At 42.0% G+C, this 20,417-nt stretch overlaps 2 protein-coding genes across 8 annotated transcripts; one reads left to right on the top strand and one right to left on the bottom strand.

Moving 5' to 3' along the window:
• Positions 1 to 6,833: 6,833 nt before the first annotated feature.
• On the bottom strand, positions 6,834 to 15,607 carry DERL2 (derlin 2). 6 transcript variants are annotated; one of them, XM_020912922.2, is made up of 7 exons: positions 15,473 to 15,601; positions 14,335 to 14,400; positions 12,316 to 12,389; positions 11,130 to 11,223; positions 10,042 to 10,237; positions 9,654 to 9,744; positions 6,834 to 7,160 (listed from the first exon to the last, which is right to left on the bottom strand). In XM_020912922.2, exons 1-7 carry the CDS (start codon positions 15,563 to 15,565, stop codon positions 7,034 to 7,036), a joined length of 741 nt encoding a protein of 246 aa, XP_020768581.2. In that variant the 5' UTR covers positions 15,566 to 15,601; the 3' UTR covers positions 6,834 to 7,033. The 6 variants fall into 6 exon arrangements, with proteins under 6 accessions (XP_020768581.2, XP_070335033.1, XP_020768584.1 ...); XM_070478932.1 differs by having other exon boundaries at positions 14,335 to 14,397; XM_020912925.2 differs by having other exon boundaries at positions 7,068 to 7,348; positions 14,335 to 14,397; positions 15,473 to 15,600.
• Positions 15,608 to 15,875: 268 nt separating this feature from the next.
• MIS12 (MIS12 kinetochore complex component) lies at positions 15,876 to 19,470 on the top strand. 2 transcript variants are annotated; one of them, XM_020912919.2, is made up of 2 exons: positions 15,876 to 16,093; positions 18,410 to 19,470. In XM_020912919.2, the coding sequence occupies exon 2, from the start codon at positions 18,462 to 18,464 to the stop codon at positions 19,080 to 19,082; it is 621 nt and encodes a 206-aa protein (XP_020768578.2). In that variant the 5' UTR covers positions 15,876 to 16,093; positions 18,410 to 18,461; the 3' UTR covers positions 19,083 to 19,470. The 2 variants fall into 2 exon arrangements, with proteins under 2 accessions (XP_020768578.2, XP_020768580.2); XM_020912921.2 differs by lacking the exon at positions 15,876 to 16,093 and adding an exon at positions 16,113 to 16,559.
• Positions 19,471 to 20,417: the final 947 nt, after the last annotated feature.

Below are 20,417 nucleotides of genomic sequence, written 5' to 3'. Positions count from 1 at the left end.
TTTACTGTTCACAGCTCTGCAGGTACCAGCCTGGTTGCCTTCTGGTGAGGGCCATCTTCCTGGCTCATTGCTGCTACTTTATATATAATATATGGCTGCCTCAGGTCTTAGTTGTGGCATGTGGGATCTTTTGTTGCTGTGCGTGGACTCTCTAGTTGTGGCGTGTGCTCAATAGTTGTGGCACATGGGCTAAGTTGTTCTGTGGCATGTAGGATCTTTAATTCCCCCTCTGGGGATCCAACCCTCTGAGTCTTAACCACTGGACCACCAGGGAAGTCCTGCTGACACCCTTCTGCTGTGTCCTTACTTGATGGAAGGGGCTTGGAATCTCTCTGGAGCTATTTTGTAAGGAATTAATCTCACTCATGAGGCTTCCACTTTGTGACTGAATTACCTCCCAAAGGCCTCACTTCCTAATACCATCACATCAATCATGAGGATCGCAGCATGACTTTTATAGGGACATAAATATTCAGACCATAGTGATATCTAAATGGTCATCTGAGTTCAATTCACCCATTCCAGTCCATTTTAGTTCGCTGATTCCTAAAATGTCAACGTTCACTCTTGCCATCTCCTGTTTAATCACTTCCAATTTGCCTTGATTCATGGACCTAACATTGCAGGTTCCTATGCAATATTGCTCTTTACAGCATCAGACCTTGCTTCTATCACAGTCACATCCACAGCTGGGTGTTGTTTTTGCTTTGGCTCCAACTCTTCATTCTTTCTGGAGTTATTCTCCACTGATCTCCAGTAGCATATTGGGCACCTACCGACCTGGGGAGTTCATCTTTCAGTGTCCTATCCTTTTGCCTTTTCATACTGTTCGTGGGGTTCTCAAGGCAGGAATACTGAAGTGGTTTGCCATTCCCTTCTCCAGTGGACCACATTTTGGCAGAACTCCCCACCATGACCTGTCCATCTTGGGTGGCCCTACATGGCATGGCTTATAGTTTCATTGAGTTAGACAAGGCTGTGGCCCATGTGATTAGATTGGTTAGCCATCATAGTCAACAAAAGAGTCCAAATGCAGTACTTGGATGCAGTCTCAAAAATGACAGAATCTCTGTTCGGTTCGAAGGCAAACCATTCAATATCAAGATAATCCAAGTCTATGCCCCGACCAGTAATGCTGAAGAAGCTGAAATTGAACGGTTCTGTGAAGACCTACAAGATGTTCTAGAATTAACACCCAAAAAAGATGTCCTTTTCATTATAGGGGATTGGAATGCAAAGGAAGGAAGTCCAGAAACACCTGGACTAACTGGCAAATTTGGCCTTGGAGTACACAGAATGAAGCAGGGCAAAGGCTAATAGAGTTCTGCCAAGCGAATGTACTGGTCACAGCAAACACCCTCTTCCAAAAACACAAGAGAAGACTCTACACTTGGACATCACCAGATGGTCAACACCGAAATCAGATTGATTATATTCTTTGCAGGCAAAGATAGAGAGGCTCTATACGGTCAGCAGAAACAAGACCGGGAGCTGACTGTGGCTCAGATCATGAACTCCTTATTGCCAAATTCAGACTTAAATTGAAGAAAGTAGGGAAACCACTAGACCATTCAGGTATGACCTAAATCAAATCCCTAACGATTATACAGTGGAAGTGAGAAATAGATTTAAGGGACTAGATCTGATAGAGTGCCTGATGAACTATGGATGGAGGTTCATGACATTGTACAGGAGACAGGGAGCAAGACCATCCCCAAGAAAAAGAAATGTAAGAAAGCAAAATGGCTGTCTGAGGCCTTACAAATAGCTGTGAAAAGAAGAGAAGCAAAAAGCAAAAGAGAAAAGGAAAGATATACCCATTTGAGTGCAGAGTTCCAAAGAATAACAAGGAGAGATAAGAAAGCCTTCCTCAGTGATCAATGCAAAGACATAGAGGAAAACAATAGAATGGGAAAGACTAGAGATCTCTTCAAGAAAATTAGAGATATCAAGGGAACATTTCATGCAAAGATGGGCTCAATAAAGGACAGAAATGGTATGGACCCAAGAGAAGCAGAATATATTAAGAAGAGGTGGCAAGGATACATAGAAGAACTGTACAAAAAAGATCTTCACGACCCAGATAATCACAATGGTGTGATCACTCACCTAGAGCCAGGCATCCTGGAATGTGAAGTCAAGGGGGCTTTAGAAAGCATCACTATGAACAAAGCTAGTGGAGGTGATGCAATTCCAGTTGAGCTATTTCAAATCCTGAAAGATGATGCTGTGAAAGTGCTGCACTCAATACTCCAGCATATCTGGAAAACTTAGCAGCAGCCACAGGACTGGAAAGGTCAGTTTTCATTTCAATCCCTAAGAAAGGCAATGCCAAAGAATGCTCAAACTACTGCATAATTGCACTCATCTCACATGCTAGCAAAATAATGCTCAAAATTCTCCAAGCCAGGCTTCAACAATACATGAACCATGAACTTTCAGATGTTCAAGCTGGTTTTAGAAAAGGCAGAGGAACCAGAGATCAAATTGCCCACATCCAGTGGATCATTGAAAAAGCAAGAGAGTTCCAGGAAAACATCTATTTCTGCTTTATTGACTATGCCAAAGCCTTTGACTGTGTGGATCACAATAAACTGTGGAAAATTCTGAAAGAGATGGGAATACCAGACCACCTGACGTGCCTCTTGAAATATCTGTGTGCTGGTCAGGAAGCAACAGTTAGAACTGGACATGCAACAACAGACTGGTTCCAAATAGGAATAGGAGTACGTCAAGGCTGTATATTATCACCCTGCTTATTTAACTTCTATGCAGAGTACATCATGCAAAACACTGGGATGGATGAAACACAAGCTGGAATCAAGATTGCTGGGAGAAATATCAATAACCTCAGATATGCAGATGACACCACCCTTATGGCAGAAAGTGAAGAAGAACTAAAGAACCTCTTGATGAAAGTGAAAGAGGAGAGTGGAAAAAGTTGGCTTAAAGCTCAACATTCAGAAAACAAAGATTATGGCATCCAGTCCCATCACTTCATGGCAAATAGATGGAGAAACAGTGGCAACAGTGAGACTTAATTTTTCTGGGCTCCAAAATCACTGCAGATGGTGATTGCAGCCATGAAATAAAAAGACACTTAACCCTTGGAAGGATAGTTATGACCAACCTAGACAGCATATTAAAAAGCAGAGACATTACTTTGCCAGCATAGGTCCGTCTAGTCAAGGCTATGGTTTTTCCAGTGGTCAAGTATGGATGTGGAGTTGGACTGTAAAGGAAGCTGAGCACTGAAGAATTGATGCTTTTGAACTGTGGTGTTGGAGAAGACTCTTGAGAGTCCTTTAGACTTCAAGGAGATCCAACCAGTCAATCCTAAAGGAAATCAGTCCTGAATGTTCATTGGAAGGACTGATGTTGAAGCTGAAAATTCCAATACTTTGGCCACCTGATGTGAAGAGCTGACTCATTTGAAAAGAACCTGATGCTGGGGAAGATTGAAGGCACGAGAAAGGGATGACAGAGGATGAGATGGTTGGATGGCATTGCTGATTCAATGGACATGAGTTTGAGTAAACTCTGGGGGTTGGTGATGGACAGGGAGGCCTGGTGTGCTGCAGTCCATGGGGTTGCAGAGTCGGACACAACTGAGTGACTGAACTGAACTGAGTGATATCTAAATGTTAAGTCTCAAATTACGGACTTAAGAGTATAAAAAAGACCTCAGTCCTTTTTCCCTGCTGTGCTTTCCAAAGTAACCTAAGGGAGGAGACGGGCTGCACATGGTTACAAGAGTACCTGGCAGGAGATATCAACAAGTGAAATAGCCTCTTAATAGAGCAAGATCCTGTCTATAGAAACAGCCACTAGTCAGCTCTAGGCCATAGCTGCCATGCAGGCCTGGTTTTTCCAGAGCTTTGAGTTTTTTTCAAGAAAAGCCCCAAATGAAGGTTTCCATGCGAAATCTGTGAATTTAATATTGGCTCAAATTGAAAGAAAACAAAACATGATGCAGGCAAAACAAGTCATATGCACAGGTAATTCATTCATAATCCCTAGCCTAATGACCCAGCTATTCTGAAGCCTCAGAGCTAAGTAGAACAGTGTTGGAAAATAAAATCCTCTATTGGCATTAAGTGGTGTTACATACATTACCCCCTCCTCCAATCCCTCAGGCTAGTAGTCTGAAAGAGGCTCTCTCTCTGAAAGTAGGCGGCTTTCACATACAGATGGTTATAAGCTAATAGCTCTTCAAGGAGTATCTGGGCTCTTCTTCTAAAAGGTGAATTGTCAGAGACGTCATTTTAACTGCTCTGCAATGGTCCAGACCAGCAGAGCATGACCATGACCACACCAGCTGGTGGTCACTGTTGGCTGGCTTGTCAGACCACCAAACCCTGCCCTTGATCATGCTCAGTTGGGCTCCATCCCACTTTGACATAGTCACAAGCCACAGCAAATAGGTACAAGCTTGCATGCACATACATTAGTCCCTCTATAATTAAAAATACCAGATAATAGTTTGCTGACCAATAAAGTATTTATTAAGCACCCATGTGCCAAGCATTGTGCTAGGCACTGTGGTAGATACAAAAATGTAAGACTCGGTCCCTGCTCTTACGGAGCTCACATTCTCAGGAAGGAGACGAGACCAATACACACGCACCAGCTAAGAACAATACAAGACAGTTTGGTCTAAGAGTGTGTTGCACAGCCGGGAAGGGTCCTAAGAATTCAGAGAGGATAGACAATGAAATAGGCCCTACAGTCAAGGTTTGCAGAGGAGCCAGGAATTGGGCCAGGCCTTGAAGGACTGAAGAGAATTAAATTGAGTTCCTGTTAGCTAGAAGTAGGAGTTGAGGTCTAGAGGAAGACAAAAAGTATGCATTTCCTATGGGAGCTTACTAAGAAGTTACTGTGGATTTCTGAGCAGAGAAGTGACTTGATTATACAAAGTGTAACAAATTTTATGCAAACTTGTAAAACAGTAAGTAGTTTAGGGATAGACAGACTACAGAACACTGAAAACAATGGCAATATCATGACTAGCAACATGGATGGCACTTACCTGTTAAAGGAAAACACAGTCGCAAGATAAAATGCCTGCTATCAAGGACAAATGACAATTCTAGGAGGTCCTTTACCCAACAAGTCAGTAACACCAACATTTCCTAACTTTCAAAGGCCCCAGAGACAGAGTGAGGGTTTCGTTACCAACATCTAAGACTCGGGTCCTCTCTGCTTAGAGACTAAACAAGAGGTGTGAAAGATACTAGGACACACAAGAGGGACACACAGGGAAAAGGACAAGTGGAAGGGAGAAACAAAGAGAAATCCATAGTGGGAAAAAACACATCAAAATGTATAAAGTGTACCTCCTATGGAGATGCAATTTGCATGTCCATGTTTGTTTTTTTTTTTTTAATAAACATATACTGTACTTCTACAACAAAAAAGCTATGCCTCAGTCAGGTGCACCTTTCAGTATTACGGGTGGAATCCAGGAATCCTTTAAATTCTATGTATGTCAGGTAAATTAGTCACGCAATTCCATGCATCAAATCTCACTTTTTGGTTGACTTGAATTAAGAAGAAGACGTGTGTTCTGGAAGAACCTAACTCCAAAGTTAACTAAAGGAGAACAAATTTAACTAGAGAAATCTATTTCTAGCCCCCAAACAAAAACCCAATCTTCTAATTAAATTCAAGCTTTCTTGAACAGACAAAACTTAAGACTCCCATAAGGACTATATAGTCTAAGATTGGCATTTAAAGATTTTTTTTTAAAGTCACTTAGGGAAAAAAAAAAGCAGTCCCATTAACCCACATTCCATAAAATTGCAACAACCATATTCAGTTACTGACTAGCAGCATGTAACTTATATTGGGTTCCACTACTGATGTGTATTCCATTGAAATGTATGACAAATACTTTTCACTTCACAAATGATCTGAAAATTCCCATTTAAGATGTTTATTATGTTTAACCTAAACCTCATGTCCATCTTTCAAAGAGAACTCTCCCACTCTAGAAAGCAACCACTTAACCAAGCTGGAAGTATGGGGGAAATGTTTCCAGACCTACATGCTGTTTATTAAAACAGTGTGAACTAATCTCTTTTCTGGGGTATTCATTCTATCCTTCTGAGTTCTCTGAATTACTTACACAGTCTGATAACAAACTTGTTGAGCCCCCAGGAAGTGAACATCTGGGGTAAGTACTTACTGAACCGTTGCTGACTTCTGTGAACCTGTCCTGTTTCTACCTGGTTAAGAAGGTAAACCAGGTACTTGGCTCTGAAGGCTTCTTGGCTTTTCATGAAGCAAGTGATAAATATTCACAAGCCAAAGACCCAGGAGTTATGTATCCTTGTATTCACTTATCTGGCTCCAGAATCAACATTCTAACTCGTTTCCAACTTTAAATGTTGTTTTCCAAAATGGTGGCTGTGACGTGCCTTTCCCTGGATATTTTCAGATGGAGTAATAAACGGGACGCCACACTAGCATCAAGCCTACCTGACTCTCCCACAGCAGGATTCCAGGATCTAGAACACCTAGATCCATCCTATCCTTCCCCTTCCACCCCTTGCCCCACATTGTCTGATCCTTGAAGTATCAGAAAACCCAAATGGAGAACAAGCTATCTGGGCAACAGAAACAAATCTTCTTCCCACTGGAGCTGGCATGCTGGGTTAGTAAGAAGTGTGCACAGCCATGGCATCTTGGCCATGTATTTCCAATCTTGAAATGAAATCCAGTCGAAGGCCACGAAGACACAGGGAGAGCAGGCATGGAGACTGCTCTGAGCGCAGACCTGTGCAGGAGAGCTAGGAGACACGGTGGTAATTTAAAAGATCACACACAAAAGCTTTAATTCAGTGAGAGAGAGATGGAATTCAGTTTTATTTCGTCCTCTCTGAAACTTCCATTTACACCACGGCCTCGTCTATCACAGAGGAGGAAGAGGAGGAAAACACTCTGCCCGTCACCACAGAACTCAAGTATCAGGTTCTTAAGAGGTGGCAGGGTATTTGTTGCTCCAGTTTTTTGGCTCCGAGAGATCACACATTCAGTACCAGCGTAGTGAGGAGCCACTGGCGAACTGCTGGAAATGTCTTCTGGGTGAATCAGTGGCCATTTCATAAAGTGCTTCTGGAGTTAAAATTCTTGCTGAGCTGTCAAAAGTGTCCACGCTTCTGCAACACAGAGGATAAAAGAATCCCAATGGGTGTGTCACTGAGTCTGACCCAGCTGGGTCGTGTTCTTGGCACTGCCGCTTTAGCCGCCCAGGCGCTGGCCCTCACCCCAGGCAAAACCTCCTGGCCGCTCTTCAGGTAGTGGATTATAATTTGGATCTTCATCTGGTGTATCAAAAATAGCCTTCCTAAAAGACAGGCAACAGATATAATTTAGTCCCAGGGTCATCTTAGATCCTAAATGCTACTCTGAGATCAAAAAGATCCCACAGGGTGTCTGCCAATGGATATGTATGTCGTCTGCCTACCAATGAAACAGTTCTCCTATTTTGAAGGTATTCATAATTATTGCACATTTACATTAACTTTTACCTCCTTTACTAATTTTTACTACAAAAGCAATATATGGAATCGTAGAGAAAACAGGAAACATATACAAAAAAGACATCCTCAATCCCCAGAGATAATTATGTTGTTTTCAATATTCTTCCAAAACGTTTACATATGAAATTTTACAAAAGTTAGATCACACATGTTGAGAAGTACTTCAGAGCCAGTAGGACAATATAAGCATCAAAATAACAATGTTAAGGGATTATAAGCCATGAATAAAACAAGAAATCATGGATTCTTGCAGATATAAATGAACTCAAATTTTATAAGAAAAAGGATGTTTTCCATAGTCTCAAAGTACCTCTTCACAAAATATTTAATGACAAAGGAGGAAAAAAAGTAACTTTGCCGTGGAGAAGCCCTGCACATACCTTAATCAAGTAATCAAAGTGATTAGCACCACTCTGGCAAATTCAACAAACTGAAACCCTGTGCCAGCAGCTGCAATTAGAATGCAGTATCACTTCTCTGATGTTCCTGCAGCAGATGAAAAACCTGAACCTCAGTGTGAGGGAACATCAGACAAACCCAAACTGAGAGATGTTCTACGAAAATGGGCTTACAGTCTTCAAAAATGTGAATGTCATGAGGGTCAGAGCAAAACTGAGAAGCTGCTCCAAATGGAAGGAGACTAAACAGACATGACAACGAAGTGCAATGCCTGAATCTGAACTGCATTCTTCTGCTATAAAAAATCAGGACAATTTCCCAAAGTGGAATTGGGTCTGAGGATTAACGTTTCTTTCCAGATTTTGACTATGTAGAAGAAAATACACATTAAAGGGGATCATGGGGGCAGTAGGTTAACAATTCACTTTCAAACACTTAACAGAAAAAAGTCCTTTGTACTGTTTTGCAAGTTTCTGCAAGTCTGAAACTGTTTTGAAATTTTAGAAAAAGAATAATAGAAAACAAGAAGACACCACTTTACAGCTATGAAACTAGGAAAAGGTAAATACAACTTCTCCCACATTTTATGAGATTGTGGGGAAATGGACACATATGGTGCTGGTGGAAATGTAAACCTGAGTATCCATTCCAGATGGCAGTTTGGTGATAAACCAAACAGCTATTCTACTCGTAGGAATTTATCCTTTGAAAACAAGCACGGAAGTGTGCAAAGGATGTGCCACTACATGTGCTACACGAATGTGTAGCTACAAGGACGTTCACCACTCCAATCATGGAGGGAAGAACAAGAAGGATGTCAATGTCCATTGATGAGGGATTTGTAAATTGTGTTCCATTCATACTGGGGGTATCATGAAGCTGTTATAATTTCTGTCAGAAATTTATGATGGAAAAATGATTGTATTACATTAGAAAGCTATGAGATAGCACTTTTAAAAAGTTTACAGACAGTAAAAGACTGATGAATATATATCAAAAAGTGCATCAAATCCCACCACTGTTATATCTAAGTGGTGGGGTTATGGCACATTTTACTTTCTTCTTTCAGTTATTCTACAACCAACATTTTATAAGAAGAACTCACATTTTATTCCTTAAGTGAACTCTTTGTAATGCAGTACACCCCAAGGACACAAAATTCTGGCATAGAAGGAGGTGCTATGAATCAAAGCTCTACCCTCAGGACACCAAGGTATGGAAAAAGCAGAAGGGGCTTGCTTAAAATCACACAGCTGGCTGGCAGCACAAACAGCCTATGTCTGGTTTTGAGCCGAGAGCTGTTTCTACTCTACTTCACTGCTTCTCTCTACCACCTGTTTGGAAGACCAGACATTCCACCTTTAGAAACCCTCGTTTGGTCAGCTTCTTGCCATCTTGCTACTTCACATCTCTAAACTAAGACAGCAGTCTACACGGGACGAGCAGGCTCCTCCTCGGGCCAGGAGGTGCTGGTGGTCATGTGGGACAATTACCACGTTACCCTCGGGACACCCTGCGCCTTTGGCCACAACTCTGGCGCTTCCCACCCAACCTGAATGTTCCCCAACGGCAGCCGGATTGCCCAATCTGTAAATATTTACTGGCCTGAACTATGTGTGCTGGGAGCTTTGGGAGCCCCAAGAAAACAAGATCCTGGACCCTGCCCTGGTTTATCTGCAAGAAACACATAACCTAGTGTTAAATACTCACAAAACAGATGGTGTTTTCAAAATTCTTATTCCGCCAGGTTGATTGGGAAATACATCTTCCAAGAAAAAATATATGTGTCCAACTGCAATACCTAGAGTCAACCAGAAGTAAAGGAAGAGGGAGAGGATTAGAATTTTGATTGCAGGTATCTGTACCAATGGAAAATCTTTCTACTTAGGAAGAAATGTCAATATACTGGGATTCCCTAGCAGCTCAGCTGGTAATATATTTATGAAAAAGTTGAAAATGAACATTATAGTCCTTGAGCATATAACTATCAAACAATCCTACAATAACTTATATGAAGGCCAGATAGAATTAACATGACAAGTATGACAGAACAAGTTTGTAAGTAAAATAACAGAAAAAGTACTGCCAAGAATCTTACCCAAGAGGTCCACAATGATTGAGTTTCCCAACAACAAGGAAAAGCCCATGAGCACCCAGGGTAAAAAGGGGGCCTGGAAATTCAGAAGGCCGAAGAAGTTCATGCGGACGTATGGGTTCCTCCGGCTCCACACGTAGACAAGCATTATTGTAAAGGCCTGGCCCAAGAAAACTAAGCTCACAAACAAACCAAAAAGCTAGTGGTTGGCATTAAGGAAAATAGCAACATTAAGTGTTAACAGAGAAGACTGGGCAAGAGAACTAAGGATTGTACTCTAACACAAGTTTGCATTAGGAAAGGCAAGTGGTCGTTACATGTGTGTGGGGGGGAGCCTGAAAATAATTACCCAGAGTGATGAGGCAAAAACCTGCTTAGACACCTGGATTGTTGCTACTTCAAATTAATATTCTGCTTTCATGAAGTTCTTGCCTCTTTGATCAGTCATTACATGAAAGCTCATTCACCATGAGGACTCTTAGAGGTGAATCACGCCAGCTGGGGCAAAACCATCTTGTCAGACAGGGCTCCCTTTAAGTTTGGTGACAATTATTATTTAAAAAAACCCCACAAAACTATCAGTTTTGATGGTGACCAAATAAATGTCCTACCAGCTTAAAAGTGAAGTATACCTGGGGAGTCCCTGGCAGTCTAGTGGTTTTGACTCCATGCTTTCACTGACAAGGGCCTGGGTTCATTCCCTGGTCAGGGACCTGGGATTCCACAAGCCCTGTGGCACAGTTGGATAAAAAGAAAAGTGAAGTACACCCACCAACCAGAACACACCCAAGATTTCTAATAGTAACCCAACTGGGTTAAAGTTTCTCAGGCTTGCTCACAGTGGAAAAACACCCTGTGCAACCTCTAGGCTTAGATAAGCTGTTACATAAAGTGGGCTCTAAAATAAACAGGAGCCTGAAGCTAAAATGGAGAGGGAGAGGGGTGGTGCGGGAGCAGAGAGTTGATACTTTTATATGTTCATTCCGGTCTCTAGCCTTTAGTGCACTTCGGGAGACAGACGAAAAGCTTTAGGGAGAGAGAGGGAGTTCTTTAGTTATTTTCCTGTATTTGTTCTATTCGTCGAAGGATACAGTCATTAAGAATCCACCAAAAAGGAACATAAATACAAAGTCTGCTGTCCGACCTCGGAAAGAGCCTTCTTCTAGCATTCGACAGTAACGATATCTTAAGTTCCAAGTTAAGAAAATATTAAGTACACAAATATGAAGAAAGTGAAATTGAATGTATCACCTAAGTACACTTGGACTCCCTGTTACTTGTGAGATGTCAAGACTTTGTTTCTGTAAGAATGTTTATGAGTGGTATTATTGTTACTTCTTTTTCCAGGCATTCTAGGCAATGGCTCTGTGTTTTACAAAAACCGTTCCTGATTGGGGAATGAAGCCAGATGCCACATAAATGTGCTTCAAATCTGTACTGTCTTCCCACATTCAGCCACACCACAATCTACACCATCCTTGCTTTTTTACAACCTAACTTGGTGGAAATCCCCATCAAGAAGCCTCATGTGATAATCTGCTTTTTTTAAGGCCAGGAAGTTAAGCATTTCTATTCTTCAGTCAATAAGGAGGTATTTCAATGAAAAAACTTAATTATTAGAAACTTACCAGAATGATGTAACATAGAGAAGACACAGGAATCCATCCCAGGGCAGAAAGCCTGTTACCCCTACAAGGCTCTCTGGCTACTGCAAATGAGCTGAGCTGCAAATTCCCCACTTCATCCAGGGGGTTGGGGCGTAGGAGAGATGCCCTGCCCAGTAGCCCCAATTACCACCTGACTACAGCAAAACCCTTCCTCTTTTTCAGCAAACTGGAACATGGTGAGCCTGACAGACAAAACACTGTCCTTCCAGTCGGCAGAACCAGCAACTGAGATCCAAGTAGATCTCAACTTCTCCATCCCCCATGAACCCACTTCCAGGTTGGGCTTTGTCACTTGGGACCCATTGGTGTTATTTTGTAACAACACCTCAATTAAATCACTCTGGTCTCCCTTAATCAGACCTGTAAGTGGCGCATGGGCAGAAATGTAAGCATTTTATAATTAAATACCTCCCATTTGAATAAACAGTGACCTACAAACACCCACAAAACATTACTAACTGACCAACTATTCTGTGTATCACCAAGCCAGTAGCCAGAAGTTACAGCTGAGATGGTAACAAAAACAGCAAAGTTAATAGTTTCAAACTTAATACTGTATTTCCTAAATAAAACTAAAGTTTCTATGCTAACCCCACTTAGTAAAGGATACAGAAAAATCATGTTAAATAAAAAATTGAATCCAACTGGCCCAAAAAATAAGAAATTGGTGATTAACCTCCATATCTGTTAAAAGAAAAAAAAAATCAAGAGAAAGACAGATTAAGTAAAATATATCAGGAAACATTTTCATATTAAGACAAGAGATAGCCTATGACCACAATGGTTGTAGGCTACAATGGAAAGGCCACAAATAGGTGATTCTATTTTCTAAACTCAAAAGTGAGACACACAATCAGACACTGAATTTTTGTGTCGCTTCAGTGAAAGTCTGAAAGATATCACTCACCCCTGGAAAGTTCTAAGCCTGACAGGACAGAAAACTTGCAATTGTGATTGTATTAAAAAAAAAAAAAAAAAAAAAAAGAAAAACACGAAAATCCATACCATATGGTCAGGCAAATGATGGGAAAAGTGTGATGGGAAGACTAGACTGTTTCCTAGTCTGTAGACTAGGAAACAGAGCTTTCATATATGTAGTATCACAATCTAATGAACAATCTTAAGATACCAAAGGAAAATTACAGGATCTAACAGCAATTGTTTCTATATTAGCCATCGGAAACATCCAGAGTAAAAAGTAATTCTAAAGCAAATACTCGAGTACTAGCTTGAACAAGAGAGCCAACTCACTACAAGTAAAGATCTAATACTGCAATAATTAGTTTAACTGGTAGATATGTACTTATTTTCAAACCCTGATATACACTTCCCCACCCAAACCATCCACGCCTGCAATAAGAACTACTCACAATGACAGAACACTTAACATTTAAAGTGTTTTAAAATATTATCTCATGTGATTTTAATTATCCTGTGAGATGAGCAGGCTGGCAATACCATCCCCATTTCACATACAATGTTAACTTAAGAGACTTGGATGATTTGGCCTGCCTAACATCACACAGCTTGTATAGGGAGACTCTGAACTCAAACCTAGAACTCCTAATTTCACACATGGTGTGAAGAGTTTAACCTCAGGCAAAATCAAGCTTTGTTTGGATGGAGCTAAAGCTCCCAGTGAAGGGCTTGTGAGTGGAGAAGGAAGAAGGCAGTGATAGGGTTCATGGGACTCCTTTATGATCATTAAATTCTTAAGAATTTCTAACTATTAAAGTTGAAACAACTCAGAATTGTTTACTGCATACTAATTGCATCCAGGATTGTAGAGTCCTCAACCTTGTGAGGAGACAGGCATATAAACAAGTGCAAGTATGAGATGAGAGACATAAAAAAAATTATTTACAGATACTCTAGGGACACAAAGGAGGATGAATCTGAAAAGGCTACACAAAAACTGCATTACTGAAAGACAAGCTGGAGCTCAACGGGTATAAAGCGAATGAAACACCTCTGAGAGAGGGAACAGCAGGTGTAGAAACAGAATTACCGGCTTTTGGGTCTCTCTTACTTCGACTATGGCCAATATGATCCGAGAACAAAAAAACGCATCTCTCTTTAGCATTCTAATTACTGGAAAGGACCGTCTCTCACTGTAATCTAATGAACTGGCGATGTTTTAGATGTCAGTCTTCGTGAGGATGATGTGATCCCTGGGAGATGGATTAGAGCACTCACTGAGTTTCTGAACTGGACCACAGGGTAACACCAAGGTGGTGATATGCCACCTGGTGCTGAATGGACTAAATATGGACATCCTCTCTGACTCTCCCCAAACAACTAGCCAATCCAGTCTCCTCTCAATCTATAATACTAAATCTGAACCAGTGATTCCTAAATATAGGAACTGGACACATCAAATCAAAACCATGCAGGGAACTTTATAACATACCCTTGGTGATTCTGATTTGGTATATGCTGAGGATCTTGAGAATCTCTTTAAAAGTTCCAGGCTGCAGAATCACTGCTTTGTATTCCCCCCCCCCGCCAAAACTTATAATCAAATATTCCCACAGAGTTATTTGAGATGTAGCAGGATTAGCTACTAAAAAGTAAGAAAAACAAGTTTAAAAACTGCAACATTAAATGGCAGTTGTGATGGGCCACTTACTTGAAAGTGTTTAAAGATTAATTCAGGATTGAAGTACAACTGAAAAGGTGTGATCAGTTCCAACTGCTGAAATAGAAAAACAGCGTCTTCAAGCAAGTCAATCAAGAAACAAAATATCATCATTTACTACAAAAGACTAGTAGTTCTGGCAATTTCCCACTCTCAGTTACTTAGACTGAATTATTTAAGGTTTACTTCTTAAGCTGGAGGAAGGTTGGTAAAGAGTTCTCTAGAACTGGCACAATTCTTTGAGTTCCCCAATACCAAACACAAAATAAAAGTCTGTTGTTTCAATAGCTGAGGCTGATGTGAAGGCATGGCAGGCAGATGGTAATGTCTTAGATTCGGGGCAAGTAAGAGCAGCTGCTAGGATTACGCCCAACACGTGGGCACCACCTAAAACAGCTGTGTGAAGCAACACAATTCACTCGAACCAAGACTCAGTACCCTGCCACTGTGAGGGCTGCGTACTTCCAGCCAACCTCTATATCAGACTCTTTCTTTCAAGACTTCCCGCTCAACAACTTCCATCTTTTTTTAAAAATTCATTTTAACTGGAGGCTAATTACTTTACAATATTGTAGTGGTTTTGCCATACATTGCCATGAATCAGCCACGGGTGTACATGTGTTCCCTCTCCTGACCCTCCCTCCCACGTCCCTCCCCATCCCATCCGTCTGGGTCATACCAGTGCACTAGCCCCGAGCACCCTGTCCCATGCATCGAACAACTTCCATCTTTCTATCTTCCACGTCTACGTTTCTCCACTAAGCGGATCTTCCTCCCAGTGGTCACAAAGTATTATTTTGTGGATCTGAGAACACCCTCAGAGTTCTCAGACACGTTTCCTGGGTGGGCGGCTCCCGAAGCCCTGACTTGGTACAGATTCTGCCTGCCTTTATGTCTCCGAAACTGACCCGCAGTCCTGATCCTCCACCCCTCATGGAACAGCACCCCTTCTTCTGGATCACTGGATAGCATTTATGGGGCGATTCTGAACCCCAGAGTGAGCCCTGTACGCCTCCACCCACCCTTAAGACCAAGCCCTCTGAGCTTCCCCGAGGCCCAAACCCCAGTTTCCCGAGGACCCGGGGATATCCAGGACAACTCATGAGAAGCTGGCGCTGCAGCTGCTCACCACAGCGGCGGTGGTGAGGACGCAGGCGGTGGTGTAGGCGCGGCTGACCGGTGGGATCTGCAGGTACTCCAGTCGGAGGCTCTGGTACGCCATCTTCCCCACCGCCGCCGGCCCCCCCCACCCCCCAACTTCCCCTTCCGCCAGTCCATCCCAGCGGCGGGGCGGGATCAGGGCGGAACCAGAGCGGGGGCGGGGGCTTCCCCGTTATACTGCTATCCAATCAGCGCTGACCAACCGTCCAGCCACCAACTGCTAGAGCCCGAAGAAAAGCACATCCGCCAATCACGAGTTGCGTTTCCGCGGCGGCCCAACCTAGCTTCTCCACCCACCAACGTCTCGGGGAAGGGAGTGAGTACCGATTCCTTCTGCCAATCCCCGCCGGCCACAGCTACCTTTCCCGCCCGGCCTCTTTCCGTCACCAATCTAGGTGGCCCCCTCCCCAGACAGTCGGCCAATCAGGAGCGCGGTGGCATCCTGCCCTAGCTGTCGTTCGCTAAAGCAGATAGCGGTCAGAATCTGGGGAGTCAACCGCGCCGCCTATCTCTGGCAGCCTACAGTGGTTTAAAGGAGGTGGCGGGAAGCTGGTGTTTGGTCGAAGTCATCACTCTCATAGTGGCTTGGGTAAGTGCCACGGGGCTGCATTTTCTCTGAAGAGGAGCGGGAACTTGAAAGCGGCACTCGGTGGGGCGCCCTCCCGGGCGCTAGAGCAGCCTGATGGAGCAGCGTCGCCGGCGGGCCGCGAGCCTCCACCCTGAAGGTCCCGACATGCAGCGGGGGCGCAGGGCCTGTCGGGAGCCAGTTCTCAAGCCGGAAGTAGTTCCTGCCTGGAGGTTTCTGGAGCTTCGGCTCCTCAACTCGCTGAGGTACCCTGTGTACTTCCTGCGTATCACCTGCAAATATCGGTTGAAGCCGTATCGGTTTCCTGTCCTCAGGAAATCTAAGGCTTGCAGAGAAGATAGGCTTGTGATAATAGTATCCTAAAGCAGGACTTGGGGTCGCAAAGAGTCGGTCACGACTGAGCGACTTGAAGTGAACTGAAAGCAGGACTTGAAGATCAGTGCCCGAAGAGAGGCCCTACTGGTTTAAGGTCGATTTTTTTAGTTTGGAGGCTTGATTAAGATTGGGTAGAGCTCATGAAAAGCAGTCCAGTTTTGGTAGAAACTGCTGAATCAAGAGTTTCAGAGAATCTTGCTGTAACAAATTGTTGGCGAGATATCCTGGAGTAGGAAATGGCAACACACTCCAGTATTGTTGCGTGGAAAATTCCATGGACAGAGGCGCCTGGCGGCCTGCAGTCTATGGGATATAAAGAGTCAGACACGGGGAGAGCACGCTCGCACGCACGCCACGCATTCCCATTAAAGAGTTCATCAGTCTCTGGGGGTTTCATAATGAACAATCCAACCATTTGGACAATGAAAATACTATTCTGGTCTAGAATAGCAGAGTCATGCTAATGTGAACAGTAAGTTGTTGGGGGTGGGGCAAGGAGACTTTGGTAGTTTCAGTTCTCAGTGTTCAACCTGTGTGTGTGTGTATGGGTGGGGGGATAGATGTTTTTGGTTTTCAAGAAACAACTCTGTAAAACCATTTTACCAGATTGGCAAAAATTAGAAGTATTATCACTTCAATTATGCTTATGTAAGGTACTTAAAAAGGAGTACAGTGGTTAGTAAAGGTCCTTGTAAGCCATGTGAAAAAAGTTTAAAACTGCTCTTGAAGGCATAGGAAAGTGTTGAGGAAGTTAAAATCCTGTTAATCCACAGAATCCTCTCCACAAGACAAAGAAGAGAAAGCAGTTCTATTACTGAATAAGCATATCCAGATTATGATGCATTAGAGATAATCTGTAAATGAGATTACAGAGACAGAAATTCTATCCTATTTATACTGCTAAGCTATTAGAACCATTCTATTTTTAGCCATTACATAAATTCTCAAGATTAACAGCACAGTCTTATAAAAAGATTTGGCAGCACCACTTGCTTCAGATTCTTTGATAGGGTTCATCCTAAATTTGCCTGGTAATTGAGGTAGCCATTTGTTTCAGCTAATTTGCAAGAATAATGAAACTTCTTTTATTTCCATGACAAGTATCTGGTTACAGCCCAAAAAAGGTCCCTAGGTTAAACACCCACAGTGACAGGGAGATAGGAATGCTATTTTCCTAGATGTTTACATTTGAAAGAATGACTCCCAAACCCTTAAGAAAATGCCAGGGTTGTAAAGCTTACTGGAGGCTTACTCACCTTCTAGTGGTATTTTTTCAGATAGCAAAATTGGAAGGACAGGGGGTTGACATTGGCAAAGGAGTGGTTGATGTGATGGATCATGGAGCCTAAAGTATAGTGGGGAAGTGAAGTGGGAGAGACTAAAAAGAGAGGCTTGGAGGGCTGAAAGTCTTGAAGATTAAGATATAATATGAATATAGGAATGAGTGTTGGAAGACTAGCATATGAGGTTGTGGTCAAAAAGGAGAGTTGGGGAGAGAAGTTACAAATGTCAATACCCAGGTCACTGAAAGAGTGGAGATGAAGGTCTGAAAAAGTGGAGATGAAGAACTGAGTTTCTAGGGCATTGGTTAGATCATCCATGTAAATCTGAATGTTGTCTGGGATGATAACAGAATTTAGAAGGCTGAGCCACGGGCCAGAAGCCTCAGTAATTGAGAGATGAGGGAAATGGACAAAGAGGAGGAAGAAGGGAGGTGATAGGCTGATGAGAGTGTCAGAGAGGCAGGATTTGTATCCTGTTGTGGATGTGTGAGGCTGGAAGTAGCATCAAGTATCAAGGAACATAAACTTCATGTTTTTTTTTTTAAGCATTAAAATATTTTATTAAACTTTATGGTTTTTGTTTGCCACTTTGTTTTGCTGTCTATAATGTAATTTGTTACTTCTTTTAAACAAATGAAAATTTTTCTTATTACATTTGCAGGTTGTTCACAATCAAAATTAACAAAGCAAAAAAAAAAAAAAAACCCACCAAGATGTCTGTTGATCCAATGGCCTATGAGGCCCAGTTCTTTGGCTTCACACCGCAGACTTGCATGCTTAGGATTTACATTGCCTTTCAAGACTACCTGTTTGAGGTGATGCAGGCTGTTGAACAGGTTATTCTAAAGAAGCTGGATGGCACCCCAGACTGTGCAATTAGTGCAGTCCAGATTCGCAAGTGCACAGAAGAGTTTCTTTGCTTCCTGAAAGGACGTTTTGACAACCTTTTTGGCAAAATGGAGCAGCTCTTCTTACAGTTGATTTTGCGGATTCCCCCAAACGTCTTGCTTCCAGAAGATAAATCTCAAGAGACACATTCTTACAGTGAGGAAGAATTCCACCTTCTCCAAAAAGAAATTGAACAGTTACAGGAGAAGTATAAGACTGAATTGTGCACTAAGCAGGCCCTTCTTGCAGAATTAGAAGAGCAAAAAATTGTTCAGGCCAAACTCAAACAGACATTGTCTTTGTTTGATGAACTTGAAAACGTTGGCAGAGACCATGGGGCTAGTGATTTTAGGGAGGGCTTGGTGTTCCTGATCCAGAACTCCAGAAAACTCCAGAGTATCAGAGAGAATGTGGAAAAGGAAGGCAAACGATTGAAAATATCTTGATTTCTCAATAGAAAAAGGAGTTTCTCAGAAGGTGGACTGGTATGGGATTTATATCGATGATATCCTTAATCCTAGTGAACTGTATATTTTTGGGAGGGTTTGTTTGTCCACGCTTTCTTATATTGCACATCCTCCTCTTTTTTAGTCCACTCTCCTGAAGCATCTGTGTTTTATATTGAACTAATCTTTGAAGCATCTGTGCTTAGAGGTCCGTAATGGGTGGGAAGGGATTCTTGGTTCATTAAGAACTCATTTGGGGGCATGACTGAAGAAGTAAAGCTTTCCCTGGCCATTCAGAGATATTTGTAAAAGTTGTACCTTGGTCCTGAGTCCTTTGTAACCTTGACCTTTTTGTCTTACTCTTTGGATAAAATGAAATGACACAAAAGTTAAGTGGGTGTCTTCTTTATTAACCAGTCACCACACTGTGGGACAGCCAACACAGACTGGTTGTTCTTGCCCTGTAACTTTTTTCTCACACGAGGAAGTTAATGACTAGCTGAAAGAAGCAACTAGCAGAAAAAACAACCATGACCTTTAGAAAGAAGAAAGAAGTTGTTTGTTTCTAAGATAAATCCTTGATGATGTTAAAGAGTTTAATGTCTTGGAGCCCAGCAATGGAAGACATTGGACAAAAAGGAAGCATCTCACTGGCATAGAAAAGGAAGCCTGGAACATACTGAATTGCAAAGATTATATTAACTGACTATTAGGTATATATATACCATTTTTTGGGTCATATTTCAGTTAGTTTTGGAATCTGCCTTGAACCTAATATTTAACTTATTTATTCACACTCATAGAAACTCTCAGTGATAAATTTTAGCTGTATCTTGTACTTAAATTCAATGGAACCTAATGTTTCCTTTTGTAACTAATCCATGTAAAATGTTAGATCACCCATGGAAAGGGGAGAAATGGCAATAACTGCTCTTAAGGTATTACTTGCCTTCCATGTCTTCCTAAAGAACAGAATTTGAACTTTCTCCTTTATATAGAAGTGTAACTTAGGGTATTCATATTTGCAATTAAATATTCATCAGTATAAGAAGCCTGTGTTTACCTGGGATGCAATCCTGTACATTACATATGTCTATTTTTTTTAAAAAAAATGTCTATTTTAAAAGCTTTGATTTATGATATTCTGCTGTATTTAATGTCATGGTGTGTGTCTCAGTATGACTTTTTAGCCAAATGATCCTTTAAAGTCATCATCATCATTATTATTATTTACATTTGGAGCTTATTTAAAATCTCCTGGGACTTCCCTGGTCCACTGGGTAAGACTCCAAGCATCCATGGCAGGGCGTGCAGTTTCAGTCCCTGCTCAGGGAA

This window comes from Odocoileus virginianus, chromosome 17 (assembly GCF_023699985.2).
Source record: "Odocoileus virginianus isolate 20LAN1187 ecotype Illinois chromosome 17, Ovbor_1.2, whole genome shotgun sequence".
Taxonomy (NCBI): domain Eukaryota; kingdom Metazoa; phylum Chordata; class Mammalia; order Artiodactyla; family Cervidae; genus Odocoileus; species Odocoileus virginianus.
Note: the sequence above shows the minus strand (reverse complement) of the source record. Positions and strands in the feature narration are given on the sequence as shown.